We start from the raw sequence: 14,779 nt of genomic DNA, 5'->3' as shown, positions 1-14,779 counted from the left end.
CCAAAATGGCTTATACAATAAAAAAAAGGAATATTTTTATCCTATGTTATCCCAAGAGGAAAGAAAGCAGATGATTCTCAAGCTATTTGTTGCGTTGAAGGAATCAAACATCTTTCCTGGATATACACCAGTGCAAATCAAGGAAGCTGCCATAAGAGCTGAGCAGAGGATATACGAGGAGAGTGGTTCTAAGGAAGAGTACCTGAGAGGAATGGACGAAAGATTCCAGAGAATTGAGAGGGTTGTTAGCAATAGAAGCAGAGCCGATGGAAGAGGGAAAAGTACTCAGGAACAGATGGGGTCTTATGAACATGCCAGGCCTCAATTCCAGGGGTTTAGAAATGGCTCCGAAGAGCCTCAAGATTCTACAAAACAAGGCTATCACTATGGAAATCCTAGGCTTGAAAGAGGAGAAAGAAGATTGTCGGAGCAGCTATTTACAGAAAATAAGCAGGTTTTTGGTATGGAAGATGGATTTAGCCCGTCTAAGATCATGGGGATGAATCGGAAGCATAATCTCGAGGAAATGGGCGACATTCCCAGATTCAATAGTCGGTCTGCAGAGGGTAACACGAGAGGAAGATCTAATTCATGTAATATCCAGAACTCGCTTCATGAGTCTGTGAGCCATACAATGAATCGGGAAAGTTTCGCTGATAACTCTAGAAATCCCATGCCATTTAGGAGATTTCAATCAGAAGTGAATTCTTATGGAGCAGTCAATGGAAAAGACTTCCGGAATGCAACAGACCAAAGACATTTCTACATGCAGAGGGAGGAGCGCCCAAAAGAAGCAGCCTATGGATATGGTGGGGGGCAAGCATTCGGCCCTGGATTTGGTTGTTTTGATTACAGCAGAGGAAATGGAAATAGAGTACCTAGAGGAGAGAATCCGCTGAAATCTCCAGCCGATATGAACTTTATTGAAATGCAGCGAGACAAAGCTTCAGGGGCTGGTGCATTCAACGGTCAGGGATTCATCCCCCTGCAGCATCCACGGCAGTTCAGCCTGGATCCTGTTCCGTCCTATTCAAATTCCGGGAGCATGAATGTGTTTCCGTTTTCAAACAAAACAGTATATGGAGCTCGAGGACCCTTCATTTCCCCGAATGACGGAAGACCAGGACATATCTATCCTCCCAGAATGCCAAATGTACAGAACTTTCCTATGCCTTCTAGTTCGGATGCCATTGGTAGCTTTAGTCCCAATCCACATGACCCAGTCACGAACATGTTTTCGATGGGCCCCCAGAGTAAAGCAGGAGCTGGCGGTGCATGGATGGGGGATCCTCCGTCGTTTGATAGGCATTATCCAAATCCTGGCCAGGGCGCAATGAAGTCCTCTCCACTATTCTTTAACCAACAGCTGCAGCACCAGCCCTATTTCCATCATCCACGAAATTCTGGACAACAGAACTCCATGGTAGACAGAAAAAAGCCTCTTTCTGCTCCTGAAAATCCCAGCCGGTGGATGTTCAATCATTCAGGCGAGGATTTCCGTGTTCCCTACGATGAACTTCCGCACAGATACGAGAGCACGAAGAAAAGCATGGGGTCCTTCGACAGCTCCAAGAAGGACGAGAGGAACTTTTCTACGAATTCCAATGAATACAAAGGTTGTATAAATACCTCTTCATGGCACTCTGGTGGATTCAGAAGCTTCTTTCCTGAAAGTAATCCCCCTGATTCTATTGATTCGCAGAAAAGAATAGACAGCTCTCTGTGGTTTAGAGACAAATTCCGATACGGTAGGGCACCAGAGGCCGAAGACCCGATGAACACCATTGAAGGAAACCATGATGTATATAAAAAAGAAAAGAGTCCAGACCACCACAGAAGTGACTTTGTAGCTCAGCAGCAGACTGGGCTAAGAGAAACATCCCAAAATGAGTGTGGCGTCTCGAATCCCGAGACATTTCTAAATTTTCCTAGCGAAGTAAATGCTTTTCTCAAGGACCATGAGATGGAGAAGATCTATCTCTGCAATCAGGAGCTGCTAGATCTGAAAACGAGACTAAAAGAAGGCATCAGTGTGATAAACAAATCTCTGAGAATATACAATGCCTTTAAAGACGCCTTCCCCAGCTCGGAGCTACTGCAGAAATATGAAACTATTAAGAATCTGCTTGAGAAACAGGAGGAATACATCAAGTACGGCGCTTATTTTTTAAAGGCACGGAGTATAGACAGTTTCATAGACCAAATCAAGTCTTTGACAGTTGACATGAGCTACGACTTGAAATTAAACACAATGGACGCCAGCGACATAAACTACGGAGAATGTCTCATGAATGCTGTAAAGGCGTTTGCAGAAAGGAAAAAGAAAGAGGATACCTTTAGCCTAAATGTAATAGGTAAGAATACATATGAGTGAGATCTCTTCCCATCAAACTATAAATAACCTATAAAAATACCATTCCAATGACTTTATTTATTGATCTCCACAGATACTTTTGAGTTCCCAATGACTTTTCCGTTTACCGAACCCACTGCCTTAATAGCAGAGGCTCTTTTCCTATATACAACAGTGCCGAAGCCGTCTCCATTTATTTCTACATGGCACGGCCCAAACTTACTAAAAACGTCCCACAGAAAAACCTCATCTATTTCTTTTCCCATGTTCTTGACGGTAACTCTTACCTTCTCTTCGACTTTACTAAAATACAATCTTCTTCCATATAGCTTAACTCCCCGAAGAACATTGTAGGTATACTCCGACTCCTCACGTGTTCTATAGCTTGCAAAACAGTATCCCCTGTCCTGGTTATAGTAAAGATGGCCGATCCTTGACACGTGTGTGAGCAGCTCATAGATCAACTGCCTTCTAGCCTTGCTTGGAATGTTAGTTATGAAGAGTTTGTGCTGTCCATCGAGTGGAATGCCCTCCATCGGGGGAATCCACGAATAAAGATAAAGAAGTTCCTGTCAAATGTCCTTTACTAGCTCTATTGCATCCATCATGTTCCGATGAAACTCTCCTTCACTGATTTTCAAATCGTAAAATTCCATTCTTCTGATGAAGTCCACTGCTGCCTGTGCTGATGTCAAGTAATAGCCTATTTCCCTCTCGCAGTATGTTTTGCTAGGGAGGCATTCGCAATCAACATCGATGTTAAGCCCATGAGTACATCCTTCTTTACATTTCTCAACGCCTCTTCTTCTGTAGATAGCCATAAACTGGACTTCCAAGTATATATTTGGCACTGACGACTTTATAATGCAATAGATGATAGATGGGAGTATCTTGTCCTGCCCTTCATTTCTTCCGACGGCACTGCACAGTTCTTCTATGGTGCCCATTATGTGAGATATCTTTTCTGTTGGTGTTTGCAAAATGGAAATGTTCTTAAATCTTATAGAGATGTCTTCCAGCATCTCCCTCTCCACTCCAAGCTCTAAATGTTCTGGGCTGATCCATCTATACAGAAGAATTTTCTTGTTTGTAAGTTCGTTGGCAGGATCGTTTATGTTCAAAAGACTAAAATTAGGTCTGTCTCCACTTACTATTTGAAGCCGTCGGCCATCACCATTCTTTCCACTAAACTCATCCCTATCTCGCACTTCACTCCATACTTCGCAGAGATGTAGTCATAGAATGTTTGGAGGAGTGTAGGATTGGTTTTGACGAGCCCTATATCCTTAGTAAAACTGTCTATTGTTCTTCCAGCAGGTGTTAAGGAAAGAGATAGGAGAGCCTTCAAGCAGGTCCTTCTACATTTCATGCCTTATTGTTTATCTCTATTTGTTTTAATGTTTCGAATGCTGGATTGTGGAGAATATGCCTATCTAAGGAACTTAACTTTTTCTTCCGCTTCCTGCATAACAGAAGCAAATTTTTCATTCCTGCGCAGGCCCTTAAAATGGAAGGTACTGAGAGAAGAAATCCTGGCAAGCCGTTTCCCAGGAAGGAAGAAAGCGAATGGATTCCAAAGACTGCTGTTGGGAGGCTGGTGAAGATGCTTAAGATAACGTCCTTGGAGCAAATCTTCAAGTTTTCTCATGTGATACGTGAGCCGGAAATAGTTGATTTGTTATGCGGAAACTCGATAAAAGAAGAAGTTTTATCCATTAAATCCGTCCAGAAACAGACAAGGGCAGGGCAGAAGACCAGGATAAAGGCTGTGGTTGTGGTTGGGGACAGAAAAGGGCATGTTGGGATTGGAACCAAGGCGTCAAAAGAAGCAGCATCGGCCATCCGGGGGGCAATAGCTAGGGCTAAGTGTGCAATTAGGCCTGTGAGGCTGGGGCTTTGGGACGGTGCCCAAGGAAAGCCACACACTGTGTCATGTAAGGGATCCGGAAAGTGCGGAACCTCTGTTGTCCAGGTGATCCCTGCGCCGAGAGGAACAGGAATTATATCTGGAAGCGTCAACAAAAAGATATTTGAACTTGCAGGCATCAAGGACCTTTATACGTTATCCTTTGGTGCCACCTCAACAACCGAAAATTTTGCTAAGGCCTCGATTGCCGCCCTTGAAGCAACATCGTCGATGATTCTTCCGGACCAATGGGAAGAGAAACCAAGAACACTGAATCCTCTGCTGGAATTTGCCGATATCCTTAACCAACTTGACAAAAGCCGCGTCTGAACAATAAAGGTGAATTTGCTTCTTATGTTGGATTTCCTTGTTAGTCTCCTAACCCCGTGATGTTTTGTTCTTAAACTCGTTTTTTCCAAATCCTTGAAATGGGTGACTCCAGCTCTGAGGAGGTAATAAACATAAGCAGAAGGGAACACCAGGTGGCAAGAAAGCGTGTACTCGAGGACCTTTTTGAGGAGGATGAACGTGAAATTTCTGAGGAAAGCATTTCCTCTATTGATTACGGAGACAGAGATTCCCTGTTTTTCGAGATTTTTGGAACGGGAGAAGAATACAGATATGTTCTTGAGAGCGATCCCCATGAGGTAGCTGAGGAGGCTGGCCGCTGCGATGAGCCTACACCCGAAAGTAAGACCGTGGATTTGGATAAGGTGTATGAATATGCGGCAAATAACATGAGGACCAGGACGGAATCTCTTAAGAAAATTATCGAATTGGTAGGAAGGGGGTACACCATTCATTTTGCGTTGCTGCACAGCGGAATTGAAGATGTTGGTATTGAGGAGGGATACGAAGTTGTGGACATTTTTGACGAGTACAGGGAATTTGTGGATCTAAAGGAGAAAATGAGGAGAAGGTACGGAAATGACAAGCTTCTCCAAGATATTGAAGGTATCCAGGGCCTTAAGTGGTATTCTGCCTATAAAAAGCATCTGGACAAGGATCTCAGCCTCCCGGATGAGCTACTCTCAGCAGAAGACTTCTGTGAGAACATAAAAGCAAAGAAGAAAATCCATGAGCCCCGGAACTCCTCTTTTCTTTCAGACTTTGCTAACGAAGACAAGTTGATTCAAAGAATTTCTTTACATCCTGTGTTCAGGAGTGCCTTGTACACGGTCTTCAGAAACCATGGAATACGGAGTGAGAAAAATGGCCTGGATGTTAGGGATGATGTCATGAAAAGAGACCTGGTGGACTTCTATCTAAGTGATATTTCATCTGAAGACCCATGGAATAGATACCGAGAAAGGATCATCCGCTCTTCCGCGGAAAAAGCAGCGAAGGAGGCTATTGTCCCCCTGGTTCTTAAGGAAACGGATCTAAGGGAAATGAAAAGAAGAGTTTTTGTTGAGGCTGTTGATAGAATAGTAAACGGATCCATTGGAATTAAGGGAGATGGCACGCATGTGTGTGGAGTCACAAGGGAGAAGAAGTATCTCAAGGCTGTTACGGTGAACTTTGAGGGTGACCTGGTTGACTACATAACGGTCAAGGAGGAGGAGAAAGATGAACTCTTGAGATTCATTGAGAAATTCGATCCATGCTGTGTAGCAGTTAGTGGATCCACTACGTCTATCAGGTACCTAATGAAAGATCTTTCTCCGTGGAATCCCGTCTATGTAGAAAGCAGGCTTGCACATACAAAAGCAGAGGACACTTACTCATTTTGCTGCAACATAGCAAGAATTATTCAGTGCCCTGAAATCGAGTACAGCGATATGCTAGAAAAGGGCATCGTATATATACAGCAACAAATATTACCTAGAAATGTGATGGTTGAGACAATAAGGAAAGGAATTCTGACAGCAATATCCATAGTTGGGGTTGACGTGAACTATCTTCTCAATAACAGGAGAAAAGAGGGCCTATTGTCGCTTATCCCAACAAGTAGTTCGCTGAAAAGCAGCCTATCTGACCTAAGATGTGTGATGAAGCTGGAAGATCTCAAAGACTTGTGTGAGAGCGAGGTAGAGTACGACAATCTCGTAACGTATATTAGAGTGCATCCTAGGGTACTTTCAAGAGTCTCTGGTAGCGAGATATTGGATGCCACTCCAGTTCATCCAAAGAACTACGATGTTGTAAGGAAATTATGCACAGATTTGTGCAATGAGGAGGGTGTTGATGAAAAGAATCTAGACCCCGTAAAGAAGGCGCTAAGTAACGCCAAAGAGCTACTCAAGACATCCAGGCCTAAGATCCTGGAATGTGGAGATCCTTTAACCATCGACGTTTACAAAACCTTAGTGGATGGTGATAGGCCCATATACTCTGGGCTTCCTGACCATCTTGTCTTCAAAGAGTTAACAGGATGCGATGAGAGTCTGATCGGCAAGGTGGTAGAAGGAAGAATATCGAAATGTGGAAACACATACTATCTCTTGGATTCTAATGCCACCCCTGCAGCAATATACATAAGAAAGAACAGGGGACAGCAAGAGCTCTTTTTAAACCAGCTGGTTACCGTAAGAATCGAGTATATGAATGACTTTTTATTATCATATACAGCAAGCATTGCCGTCTCTGAGCAGAAGAAGCCCAATCATTCTCGATTCATGACCCACCCCTTGTTTAAAGATCTTAACAGTGAGCAGTCTGAAGAATATCTTAAAGACCACTCTTCCTCTATACTTCTAAGAAGAAGTCGAAAAGACTGCTCTCCGGTGGTTGTTCTAAAGGTATCGGATGGAATATATATTCACATGAAGATACAAGAGGCAGAGAAATACTACTACAAGGGCAACTCGTACGACGATTTGGACGAGTTCATATCTAGGGTGGCTAAAAAGATGCTCACGAACTTCAAAAACATAAAGAACCACAAGTATTACTTTGAGAATGAGGAAAAGCTTCTGGACTATCTTAATCAGGGAGGGAGTTATATAAGATACGGATTTTGCCTCAGCAGGAAGTATCCTGGAAAGCTTTGTATGCTATATCGTGACGGACGTAACCATAAAGAGTACATTACGGTAGACGAGCACCTGGTATACGAAGGCAGAAACTTTGCAAGCCTTGATGAATTTGTAAGATACAGAAAGTCCCTGTGATATACACGCTCAGAAAATAAAAACAGACCTTTGCACACAGGTTACTAAACTCTAGAAAACTACAGAAGATTGCAACCCAAGTTTATTACCAGTTACCTTAGCTTAGAGGCTTGAATGTCCACGCCCCTCGCCATATATACCTTATCTTTATCCATCTTCAGCGATTTCCTCATGTCAAGAGCATTTTCTTCGGCCCCATCGACATAATAGTTGAACACCTTTCTATAAGTAACATATCCTAGCTTTTTATAAAATTCAATTGCAGTTGTGTTTCCCTCTCTAACATACAAATCGGCAAAGTATGCGTTGTAAACGTCCCCACTCTTCTCCATCACATCCATGCACATCTTTCCAAAGCGATTTCTTCTATAGGAAGGAGCGACAGAAACTGCAGAAGCATGTGCACTTATAACGCCGTCCTTCTCTTCCAGCTTTCCTATCATGTATCCATATATATCTCTCTTGTATGTAAAGGACGTCTCGTATTCCAACAATGAGGGAATGATGATGCAGTCCTCGCTGTAGTTGATTAAGTAGTAGAGATAATAGCTAAAAGGAAAGCTTTCAGATGTCTCGTCCAGGTTTATCCAATCCAACGAAAGAATGTCGCTAGGAAGCATAGGCTCGATTTTGTACATGCCAAATGGGGTTAATTTTTCTTGACTCAAATTGTCCCAAGAAAAATCTCAAATCGAATTGATGATCTCAAGTATCTTTTCTATACTGGTACTGCCCCCCTCAAATACCTCTTTGATTTGTTTCTCCTCCAGCCTATTAAACTCTCCAACGTACTCTGCATCAATAAATCTATTTCTTCTGAAAGCCTGGAAAAACGGTCTGCCCAGACCCTCTGCTATTTTCCCCCCAATCATTTCAAGAAGCTCAAACAATTCTTCATCAATCCTTATCACCTCAACTACCTTACCACTCATGCATACTCCAAAAATCCTGTCCTGAGAAATAAACTGAACGACCATGTCATTAATAAATATCGAAGCAGCAGAAACCAGAGAGTCGCCTACTATCTTCATAACAGCTATATTTCCAGTCCTATCCCCAACTAACAAATTTCCATCGCTCATCCTCTCCAAGGCAACCACGTGTCTTGGAAATGGATCCCCGCATATTACTCTTCTGCCCGCCACCATAAACACCGAGTCCTTTTCCGTTCCTATAAACACTCGAGCCTCACCAGCACACACTCTGCTTATCCTTGACGGAAACTTTAGCTTAAACTTCCTGAGCAATGCTTTTATCCCCACTTCATAGCAGTACAGCCTATCTTCCACTCCACAGTAAACCTCTTTTCCATTCGTGCAAATCACCCCAACTCTGCAGGACATTCCAAAATCGTACAGAAAGTTTCCTTTTCTGTATACCTTCAGGAAGTAAGCTTTGGAATCCTCGCGTCCAGACTCTTCAACGCATACAGAGACGATTTGGTATTCTGAAGAAGAAAAGTCCATGGCTTTTCCGCGGCCCTCCATCACTAGAGACTTGTCGAATCTCCTTATCCTGAAATCATCAATTCCATTATCAATATACACAGATTCTCTACCTATGATCTTATATTCCCCTCCAGTGTCAAGTGCATCGTCGACCAGGAATACTCTTTCTTTCCTACACCCATAAACCTTTAGCCCATACTCATTGGCAATCACCAGCATGTCCCCTGCGAAAGCACTCTTCCACCCATCTACATTCAAAACCTTTCCGTCTTTGAGATCTACAATTCCTTCTTCAAGTATCACAAGGCCTCTCTTCTTTCCGATAGGCCTTCCAGTGGACTTCAGCCTAGAAGGCAGAGAGAGAGAGCCATCCTCGTTGATTGTAAATCTATGTATCTCTGCTCCAATCGTGTATAGACATCCATCAGCAAAAGATAAAAATATCACATCAAAATGGAATGATTGAATAAACACAAACTTCCTATCATGGATCCTGTATACCCTAAGAACTCTTTTTCCAGTCAATATAAATAAGTGTCTTTCGTCTGCCTCTATTTCCTTAATAGAAAACCCTATCTCAATGGTTTCTAGCCCTTCAGGCCCCAGCTTAACTATTTTGTTTTTATGCCCAAGAAATATGCAGTGACCGTTCGACGAAAACGAATCATAGTCCACTTTATACTCCTTCATCACTAGTCCATCTCTACCATTCGCATCACAGGCCTTCACTGTTTCTGCCGTCACGTAGAAGTCAGTTTTTCCTAATCTGAAATATCCAACTATCTCGTCTCTAGCTACAAACTTATACAAGCTCCTCAGCCTTTCTCCTTCTAGAAAAAGACAATGGGCCTCTTCATCGTATTGGGCACATACAAACATTCCACAGCCAAGCACACTCCTCACCACCCTCTCCTCCTCGTTTCTAAAAAGCTTCAGCTCATTCAAGAAGAAGAAAGATGCCTTTTCTACAATTTCCCCGACATAACAGCCATCAGAAACATACACATGGTATAGTCCGTCAAACGTTACTGTCGCGGTACTGAATCTTTTGATCGTCTCAAGAACATCGACTAGCTCAATCCTGACATTCGGGCCTTCCTTTTTTAGACAGTACATGCAGTTGTTAGAATTGTAACCTATGGAGATCAGGAACCCAGAAGGATGTATTTCTACATCTTTGGATGGATTTATCTTACCAACATGCCTCAAAGACGGGTTAGCCTCAAGGTTGTAAAGCTCACCCTCTTCATCCACCACTAACGTTAACAGGCATTCTCCATCATAATAAGATCCATAGCATGTAAACATCCTAGTCTCAAGTCCACTGGCACATCCATGCTCTCCGCTTTCCTTAAGAAGAACCAGGTCTCCAGATAATCCCCTAGAAATTCTGTAAATTTCAATCTCCTCGAGACCTCTAAAAAGAAACATCCCGTCCCTCGAGAATATCGCAAAGTTATCTCCCAGCGGAACAATTAGGTACCCCCCAGGAACGCTTACCTCCCTCACTACCTTCACCACTTCTGCCATATGCTCATAAATTTTGACAACCGTTCCACCATGGCAACTCCTCTCGAGTAAAAGATAGCGTTTTGTGCCCTCTACCGCCTTGAGATCTATGATGGTACTCCCATCAGAAGAGCATTCGATGAAATCTTGCATCCCGTCCTCCAAAGCACAAAAAACAGTATGCCCAAAAAAAGATGCAAGGCAGATACTGTTCTCTCCACACCCAATGTATGCCCCAGCATGTCTGTAGTCCATAGAACTTCTTCCAAGCCTGTGGCGAGTCTTTTCATTCAAGAGCCTGTCCAAAAGTACAAAATACCCGTTGAAGGCAACAAGAAGCTCATCGCCAACAATGGCTGCTGACTTGATTACATCAAAGAACTTCACCCTCTTCACATATGCTAGTCTTCTATACCTGATCTCGTAAACAGCTATCGACGAGGACTGCACCAGATAGACATCTGATGGACTGCAGAGTACTCTCATGTATAAATCTGTATTCACAACTGCTCTACTCAAATAAAACATCCAACCAAAGGGGAGATTCTCCAGTGATGCAATATAAAGAAAGTATTTAATCGAAGAAGCATATTTCACTTTTCCTTGAAAACTCAATGTCAACCTTATGCCCAACAAGTTCTCGGATATTCTTTAGCCCGTACTTTATCATGGCAGGTCTTTCTAGAGATAGCCCCCATGCAACAACACTCACATCAGAATCAAAGCCCATTGGCCTTAGCATTTCCGGCCGGAATACCCCGGAGTTTCCAACCTCTATCCACCGGTCCATTCCCTTGTGATACCCAAACACCTCCATCGAAGGCTCAGTATATGGATTGAATGCAGGTTTGAATCGGATGTCGCCCATCCCCAGTCTGTTGAAGAACTCCCGAAGAATCCCCATTAGATGAGTTAAGTTCAAGCCCTTACCAACGACTAGTCCCTCCACTTGATGGAACTCGGCGAGGTGCGTTGCATCAACAGTTTCATTTCGGAAGACCTTGTCAATCGAGAAGAGCTTTGCTGGCTTGAATTCCTTCTTTGCAAGTCTATACAGGTTTCTAGCACTGACAGACGTTGTGTGCGTTCTCAAGATGTTCTTCTGTGCCTCCTTAATGTCCCAGTTACTCATGTATCCCAACGAGTTATATTTTCCTCCGCGATGGGTCTCCCCAACCTCTTTGAGATAATCCGAGGGAAAGTCCGTGCTTAGCTCTGGATTCAGAAGAAAAAAAGTATCGTGTGCATCTCTGGATGGATGATTCTGGGGCTGGAATAACGCATCGAAATTCCAGAAGGATGACTCCACATACTGATTGGTTGCCATCTCACTAAACCCTAGCTCAATAAATATTCTTCTGAAATCTTCTCTTATCTTCATAAGAGGATGAATCGATCCACATTGGGGAGCATTTCCTTCGGCATTAAAGTTATAATGCTTGAAGCTTAGGTCCCTATAGGATCCATCGAGGACCATCTCAGACGTTAGTTCAGTGACATATGAAGTGTTGTCAAAGAACATAGGCCCCTTAGTGGCTATAAATACAATCTTCTTCCTTCTGGATACCAGCTTCCTCTTCCTTAGTGCCTCAACTTCCTCAGCGCTTGCTGTTCCCCTCTTCATGCTGATCACCATGTTTCGAACCGTATCCTCAATACTCTCCACATTCCTGAAAACCCTGTTCCCTTCTCTCCTTATCCATTTATTCCTAAAGGCATTCATTTTCCCAAGGCTATGCCTTTCTAGCTCCTCAATACTCATACCGTCTTCTCCTATTGATTCAAGCAACAGATACTCCTGGCTCCCACTTCTTTCCACTTCCTCGCCTTCCGGAGTTAGTACCTCCTCATATGATTCCTCCATCTTCACGTTGCATATCCCCCTGCTCTCAAGACTTATCAAGGCCCCGTGTATCTCTGAGTAGGGTGCGTCTATGTCAGAAGATCTTACCTCGTCCTGCATTTTCAAATTCTCTATTATCTTTTGCGCTACTGCAGTCATGCAGGGCCCAAAATAACAAGCCAAAATCCACTTCAAACCAAATTAGGCCTTCAGGCCTTCCACTCACCCCTGTAGGTTCAGCTTGTCTCCTAGTGTCTCTCTATATCCACCTTCAATGATATCCTCTCTAAGCTCCTTAAGGTTGCCCAGTACGCCTTCAATGGTGGTGATGTTTTTTTCAAGTTCCACAGAGATTCTTTTGCACATTCTAGATCCAAGATATCCCTTCTTTATGCTATCCTTAAGTAACTCTCCTTCAGTTCTTCTCATAGTCCCTATCCTTCTTTTGAGCTCTGCATTTTCTTTAGCCAACTCTCTGTTTCTCTTCTCCATACTAATGCAACATTGGTGTATTTTCTAATCCCTAAGTCAAAGCATAGGATGTTCAATGTGGAGGATCACTACGGCGCGCACATGAAGAAGGAAACAATCAGGGCGCTTTCTCAGCCATTTGCATTAACAAACAGAGACATAAAAATCTCAAAAAAGAAGCAGAGCGCAGCAATCCCCGCCATCGAAAAAGAAAAAATAAAGTACAAAGACTTTGCAAAGATAAACGAGATGTTTGGAGAATACCTGACTGCACTGAAGGGGACGATGAGCCCGTCCACTTTTGTAAACAAGATGTATATGTGCGAACTAACCGGCGCAAGGATTAAAGTTATAGGGGGAAGAGCGGGAATTATTGTTGAGGAGAGAGTCAATTCGATAATTGTCGTCCTAGAAGATGACTCTGTGAAAACCTACCTAAAAAAAAGAACTGACTTTGCGATTACTCATGACGGAGTGGAGTACATATTCATCGGATCTAAAATGAAGGCCAACAGGTTTGTAAGGAAGTAATAACTTGAGCCCACATGTTTGATTCAATGAAACGCGAAGGCGAAAATGGCGAGGGAAAAAGCAAAGACCTCAAGGACAAAAGAAGGAAAAAAACAGAGGAAGAGATAGAAAGAATCAGAGCCCATAGGATAGCTGAAAGAAGGCTATATATGCAAAGGACCAAGAAAAACCAGCCAGTAACAAGTAACAGGATCAGTCTGCTGCTGAAGCAAATAGAGAAATTGCCAAAGGAATAGTTCGAGTACACATGGTTAACCATACGAAGTATTGCAAACCAAATGGCAAGGAACAATTTATTCAGGAATAAAGCCCAGCAGAAACCATCTTTTGCTTTGAAAAGAATACCTTTTCTCTTGCAGAAATAAAGTCCTTCATGGTAACTGTTTTTCTCCTTTCTCTCAATGCTATCATACCAGCCTCTGTGCAGATTGCCTTTATATCAGCTCCGCTCAAATCCTCCTTGCTCGTTATTAGTAGCTCGATGTTCACACTTTCATCCAGTGTCATCCTCGATGTATGAATATCGAATATTTTCTTCTTTGTAGCGGCATCCGGCATGCCAAACTCGATTTTCCTATCGATTCTGCCAGGCCTGATCAAAGCCGGGTCAAGGGCTTCTATCTTATTCGTGGCCATTATCACCTTGATATCGTTCCTGGTGTCAAATCCATCCAGTTGGTTCAGCAACTCTAGCATCGTCCTTTGGACCTCCCTCCGCCCACCAGAGGATGTATTGTACCTTTTCCCTCCAATTGCATCTATCTCGTCAATAAAAATTATTGATGGTGCATGCATGTCTGCAACCCTGAAGAGCTCCCTTACAAGCTTCGGGCCTTCCCCGAGATACTCCTGTATAAGCTCCGTCCCAACAACCCTAAGAAAAGTTGCAGATGTCTGGTTTGCAACGGCCTTGGCTAGGAGAGTCTTCCCTGTTCCAGGAAGTCCGTACAGAATCACTCCCTTTGGGGGCTTTATCCCCATTTCCTGGTAAAGCTCGGGGTTCGTCAGTGGAAGCTCAACACTTTCCTTTATCTCTTGGATCTGTTCCTCAAGCCCCCCGATGTCCGCATATGTCTCCGAAGGTGCCTTTTCCAACTTCATGACATTGACCATTGGATCCATCTCCCCCTCCAGAACGCCCACAACACTATTGTCTTTGTAGTTCAGGAGAACAGTGCATCCAGGCTCAAGTAGGTCCTTGTCAACAAACGACATGATGTTGACATAGTATTCCAACCCAACACCCGTGGTAATTATTCCGTGGTGGTCGTCGACAAACTCCTCAAGCGTCCCGACAGAAAGAGGGCTCCCGCGAAGCTGCTCAACAACATGCTTCTGGCTATTCGATCCCTCGGACGACTTGTCTGGCTCGCATAAGCTCAGTATGTTGTCTTCTAAAGATAATAAGTGCGCCAGCTTCTTCAACTTCAGATATCTCAGCTTACACTTCATCAATGGATACACCTGCGGCGGCTTGGAGGCTGCCTTGCCCTCCTTTACTCTCCTGCGCCTCCTCAGGTTTATTGTGGTTGTGTCCTGAAGGTTATCCCGCTCGGATTTGTCTCTGCTCATCTAAGGGCTTATGTTGTGTCAAAATAGAATTCA

At 43.4% G+C, this 14,779-nt stretch overlaps 12 protein-coding genes across 12 annotated transcripts; 5 read left to right on the top strand and 7 right to left on the bottom strand.

Annotated features, from left to right (window-relative positions):
- Positions 1–43: 43 nt before the first annotated feature.
- ECU07_1730 (uncharacterized protein) lies at positions 44–2,374 on the top strand (the record flags this gene model as incomplete). Its single annotated transcript, NM_001041722.1, has 1 exon — positions 44–2,374. One exon carries the CDS (start codon positions 44–46, stop codon positions 2,372–2,374), a length of 2,331 nt encoding a protein of 776 aa, NP_586100.1.
- A 53-nt stretch (positions 2,375–2,427) lies between these two features.
- Positions 2,428–2,889, bottom strand: ECU07_1720 (uncharacterized protein; the record flags this gene model as incomplete). The annotated part of the gene is made up of 1 exon (NM_001041721.1): positions 2,428–2,889. The coding sequence occupies one exon, from the start codon at positions 2,887–2,889 to the stop codon at positions 2,428–2,430; it is 462 nt and encodes a 153-aa protein (NP_586099.1).
- Positions 2,890–2,925: 36 nt separating this feature from the next.
- Positions 2,926–3,722, bottom strand: ECU07_1710 (uncharacterized protein; the record flags this gene model as incomplete). The annotated part of the gene is made up of 2 exons (NM_001041720.2): positions 2,926–3,478; positions 3,505–3,722. 2 exons carry the CDS (start codon positions 3,720–3,722, stop codon positions 2,926–2,928), a joined length of 771 nt encoding a protein of 256 aa, NP_586098.2.
- Positions 3,723–3,860: 138 nt separating this feature from the next.
- Positions 3,861–4,589, top strand: ECU07_1700 (40S ribosomal protein S2; the record flags this gene model as incomplete). Its single annotated transcript, NM_001041719.1, has 1 exon — positions 3,861–4,589. The coding sequence occupies one exon, from the start codon at positions 3,861–3,863 to the stop codon at positions 4,587–4,589; it is 729 nt and encodes a 242-aa protein (NP_586097.1).
- A 98-nt stretch (positions 4,590–4,687) lies between these two features.
- Positions 4,688–7,372, top strand: ECU07_1690 (chromatin structure modulator; the record flags this gene model as incomplete). The annotated part of the gene is made up of 1 exon (NM_001041718.1): positions 4,688–7,372. The coding sequence occupies one exon, from the start codon at positions 4,688–4,690 to the stop codon at positions 7,370–7,372; it is 2,685 nt and encodes an 894-aa protein (NP_586096.1).
- Positions 7,373–7,464: 92 nt separating this feature from the next.
- On the bottom strand, positions 7,465–8,010 carry ECU07_1680 (peptide alpha-N-acetyltransferase complex B subunit NAT3; the record flags this gene model as incomplete). Its single annotated transcript, NM_001041717.1, has 1 exon — positions 7,465–8,010. The coding sequence occupies one exon, from the start codon at positions 8,008–8,010 to the stop codon at positions 7,465–7,467; it is 546 nt and encodes a 181-aa protein (NP_586095.1).
- Positions 8,011–8,058: 48 nt separating this feature from the next.
- On the bottom strand, positions 8,059–10,857 carry ECU07_1670 (uncharacterized protein; the record flags this gene model as incomplete). Its single annotated transcript, NM_001041716.1, has 1 exon — positions 8,059–10,857. One exon carries the CDS (start codon positions 10,855–10,857, stop codon positions 8,059–8,061), a length of 2,799 nt encoding a protein of 932 aa, NP_586094.1.
- Positions 10,858–10,903: 46 nt separating this feature from the next.
- Positions 10,904–12,331, bottom strand: ECU07_1660 (uncharacterized protein; the record flags this gene model as incomplete). The annotated part of the gene is made up of 1 exon (NM_001041715.1): positions 10,904–12,331. One exon carries the CDS (start codon positions 12,329–12,331, stop codon positions 10,904–10,906), a length of 1,428 nt encoding a protein of 475 aa, NP_586093.1.
- Positions 12,332–12,394: 63 nt separating this feature from the next.
- On the bottom strand, positions 12,395–12,664 carry ECU07_1655 (uncharacterized protein; the record flags this gene model as incomplete). The annotated part of the gene is made up of 1 exon (NM_001415202.1): positions 12,395–12,664. The coding sequence occupies one exon, from the start codon at positions 12,662–12,664 to the stop codon at positions 12,395–12,397; it is 270 nt and encodes an 89-aa protein (NP_001402515.1).
- Positions 12,665–12,712: 48 nt separating this feature from the next.
- ECU07_1650 (uncharacterized protein) lies at positions 12,713–13,174 on the top strand (the record flags this gene model as incomplete). Its single annotated transcript, NM_001041714.1, has 1 exon — positions 12,713–13,174. The coding sequence occupies one exon, from the start codon at positions 12,713–12,715 to the stop codon at positions 13,172–13,174; it is 462 nt and encodes a 153-aa protein (NP_586092.1).
- Positions 13,175–13,200: 26 nt separating this feature from the next.
- Positions 13,201–13,410, top strand: ECU07_1645 (uncharacterized protein; the record flags this gene model as incomplete). The annotated part of the gene is made up of 1 exon (NM_001415201.1): positions 13,201–13,410. One exon carries the CDS (start codon positions 13,201–13,203, stop codon positions 13,408–13,410), a length of 210 nt encoding a protein of 69 aa, NP_001402577.1.
- Positions 13,411–13,471: 61 nt separating this feature from the next.
- ECU07_1640 (uncharacterized protein) lies at positions 13,472–14,746 on the bottom strand (the record flags this gene model as incomplete). Its single annotated transcript, NM_001041713.1, has 1 exon — positions 13,472–14,746. One exon carries the CDS (start codon positions 14,744–14,746, stop codon positions 13,472–13,474), a length of 1,275 nt encoding a protein of 424 aa, NP_586091.1.
- Between the last annotated feature and the right edge of the window lie 33 nt (positions 14,747–14,779).

This window comes from Encephalitozoon cuniculi, chromosome VII (genome assembly GCF_000091225.2).
Source record: "Encephalitozoon cuniculi GB-M1 chromosome VII, complete sequence".
Taxonomy (NCBI): Eukaryota; Fungi; Microsporidia; family Unikaryonidae; genus Encephalitozoon; species Encephalitozoon cuniculi.
This window is presented reverse-complemented; position numbering and strand designations above follow the sequence as displayed.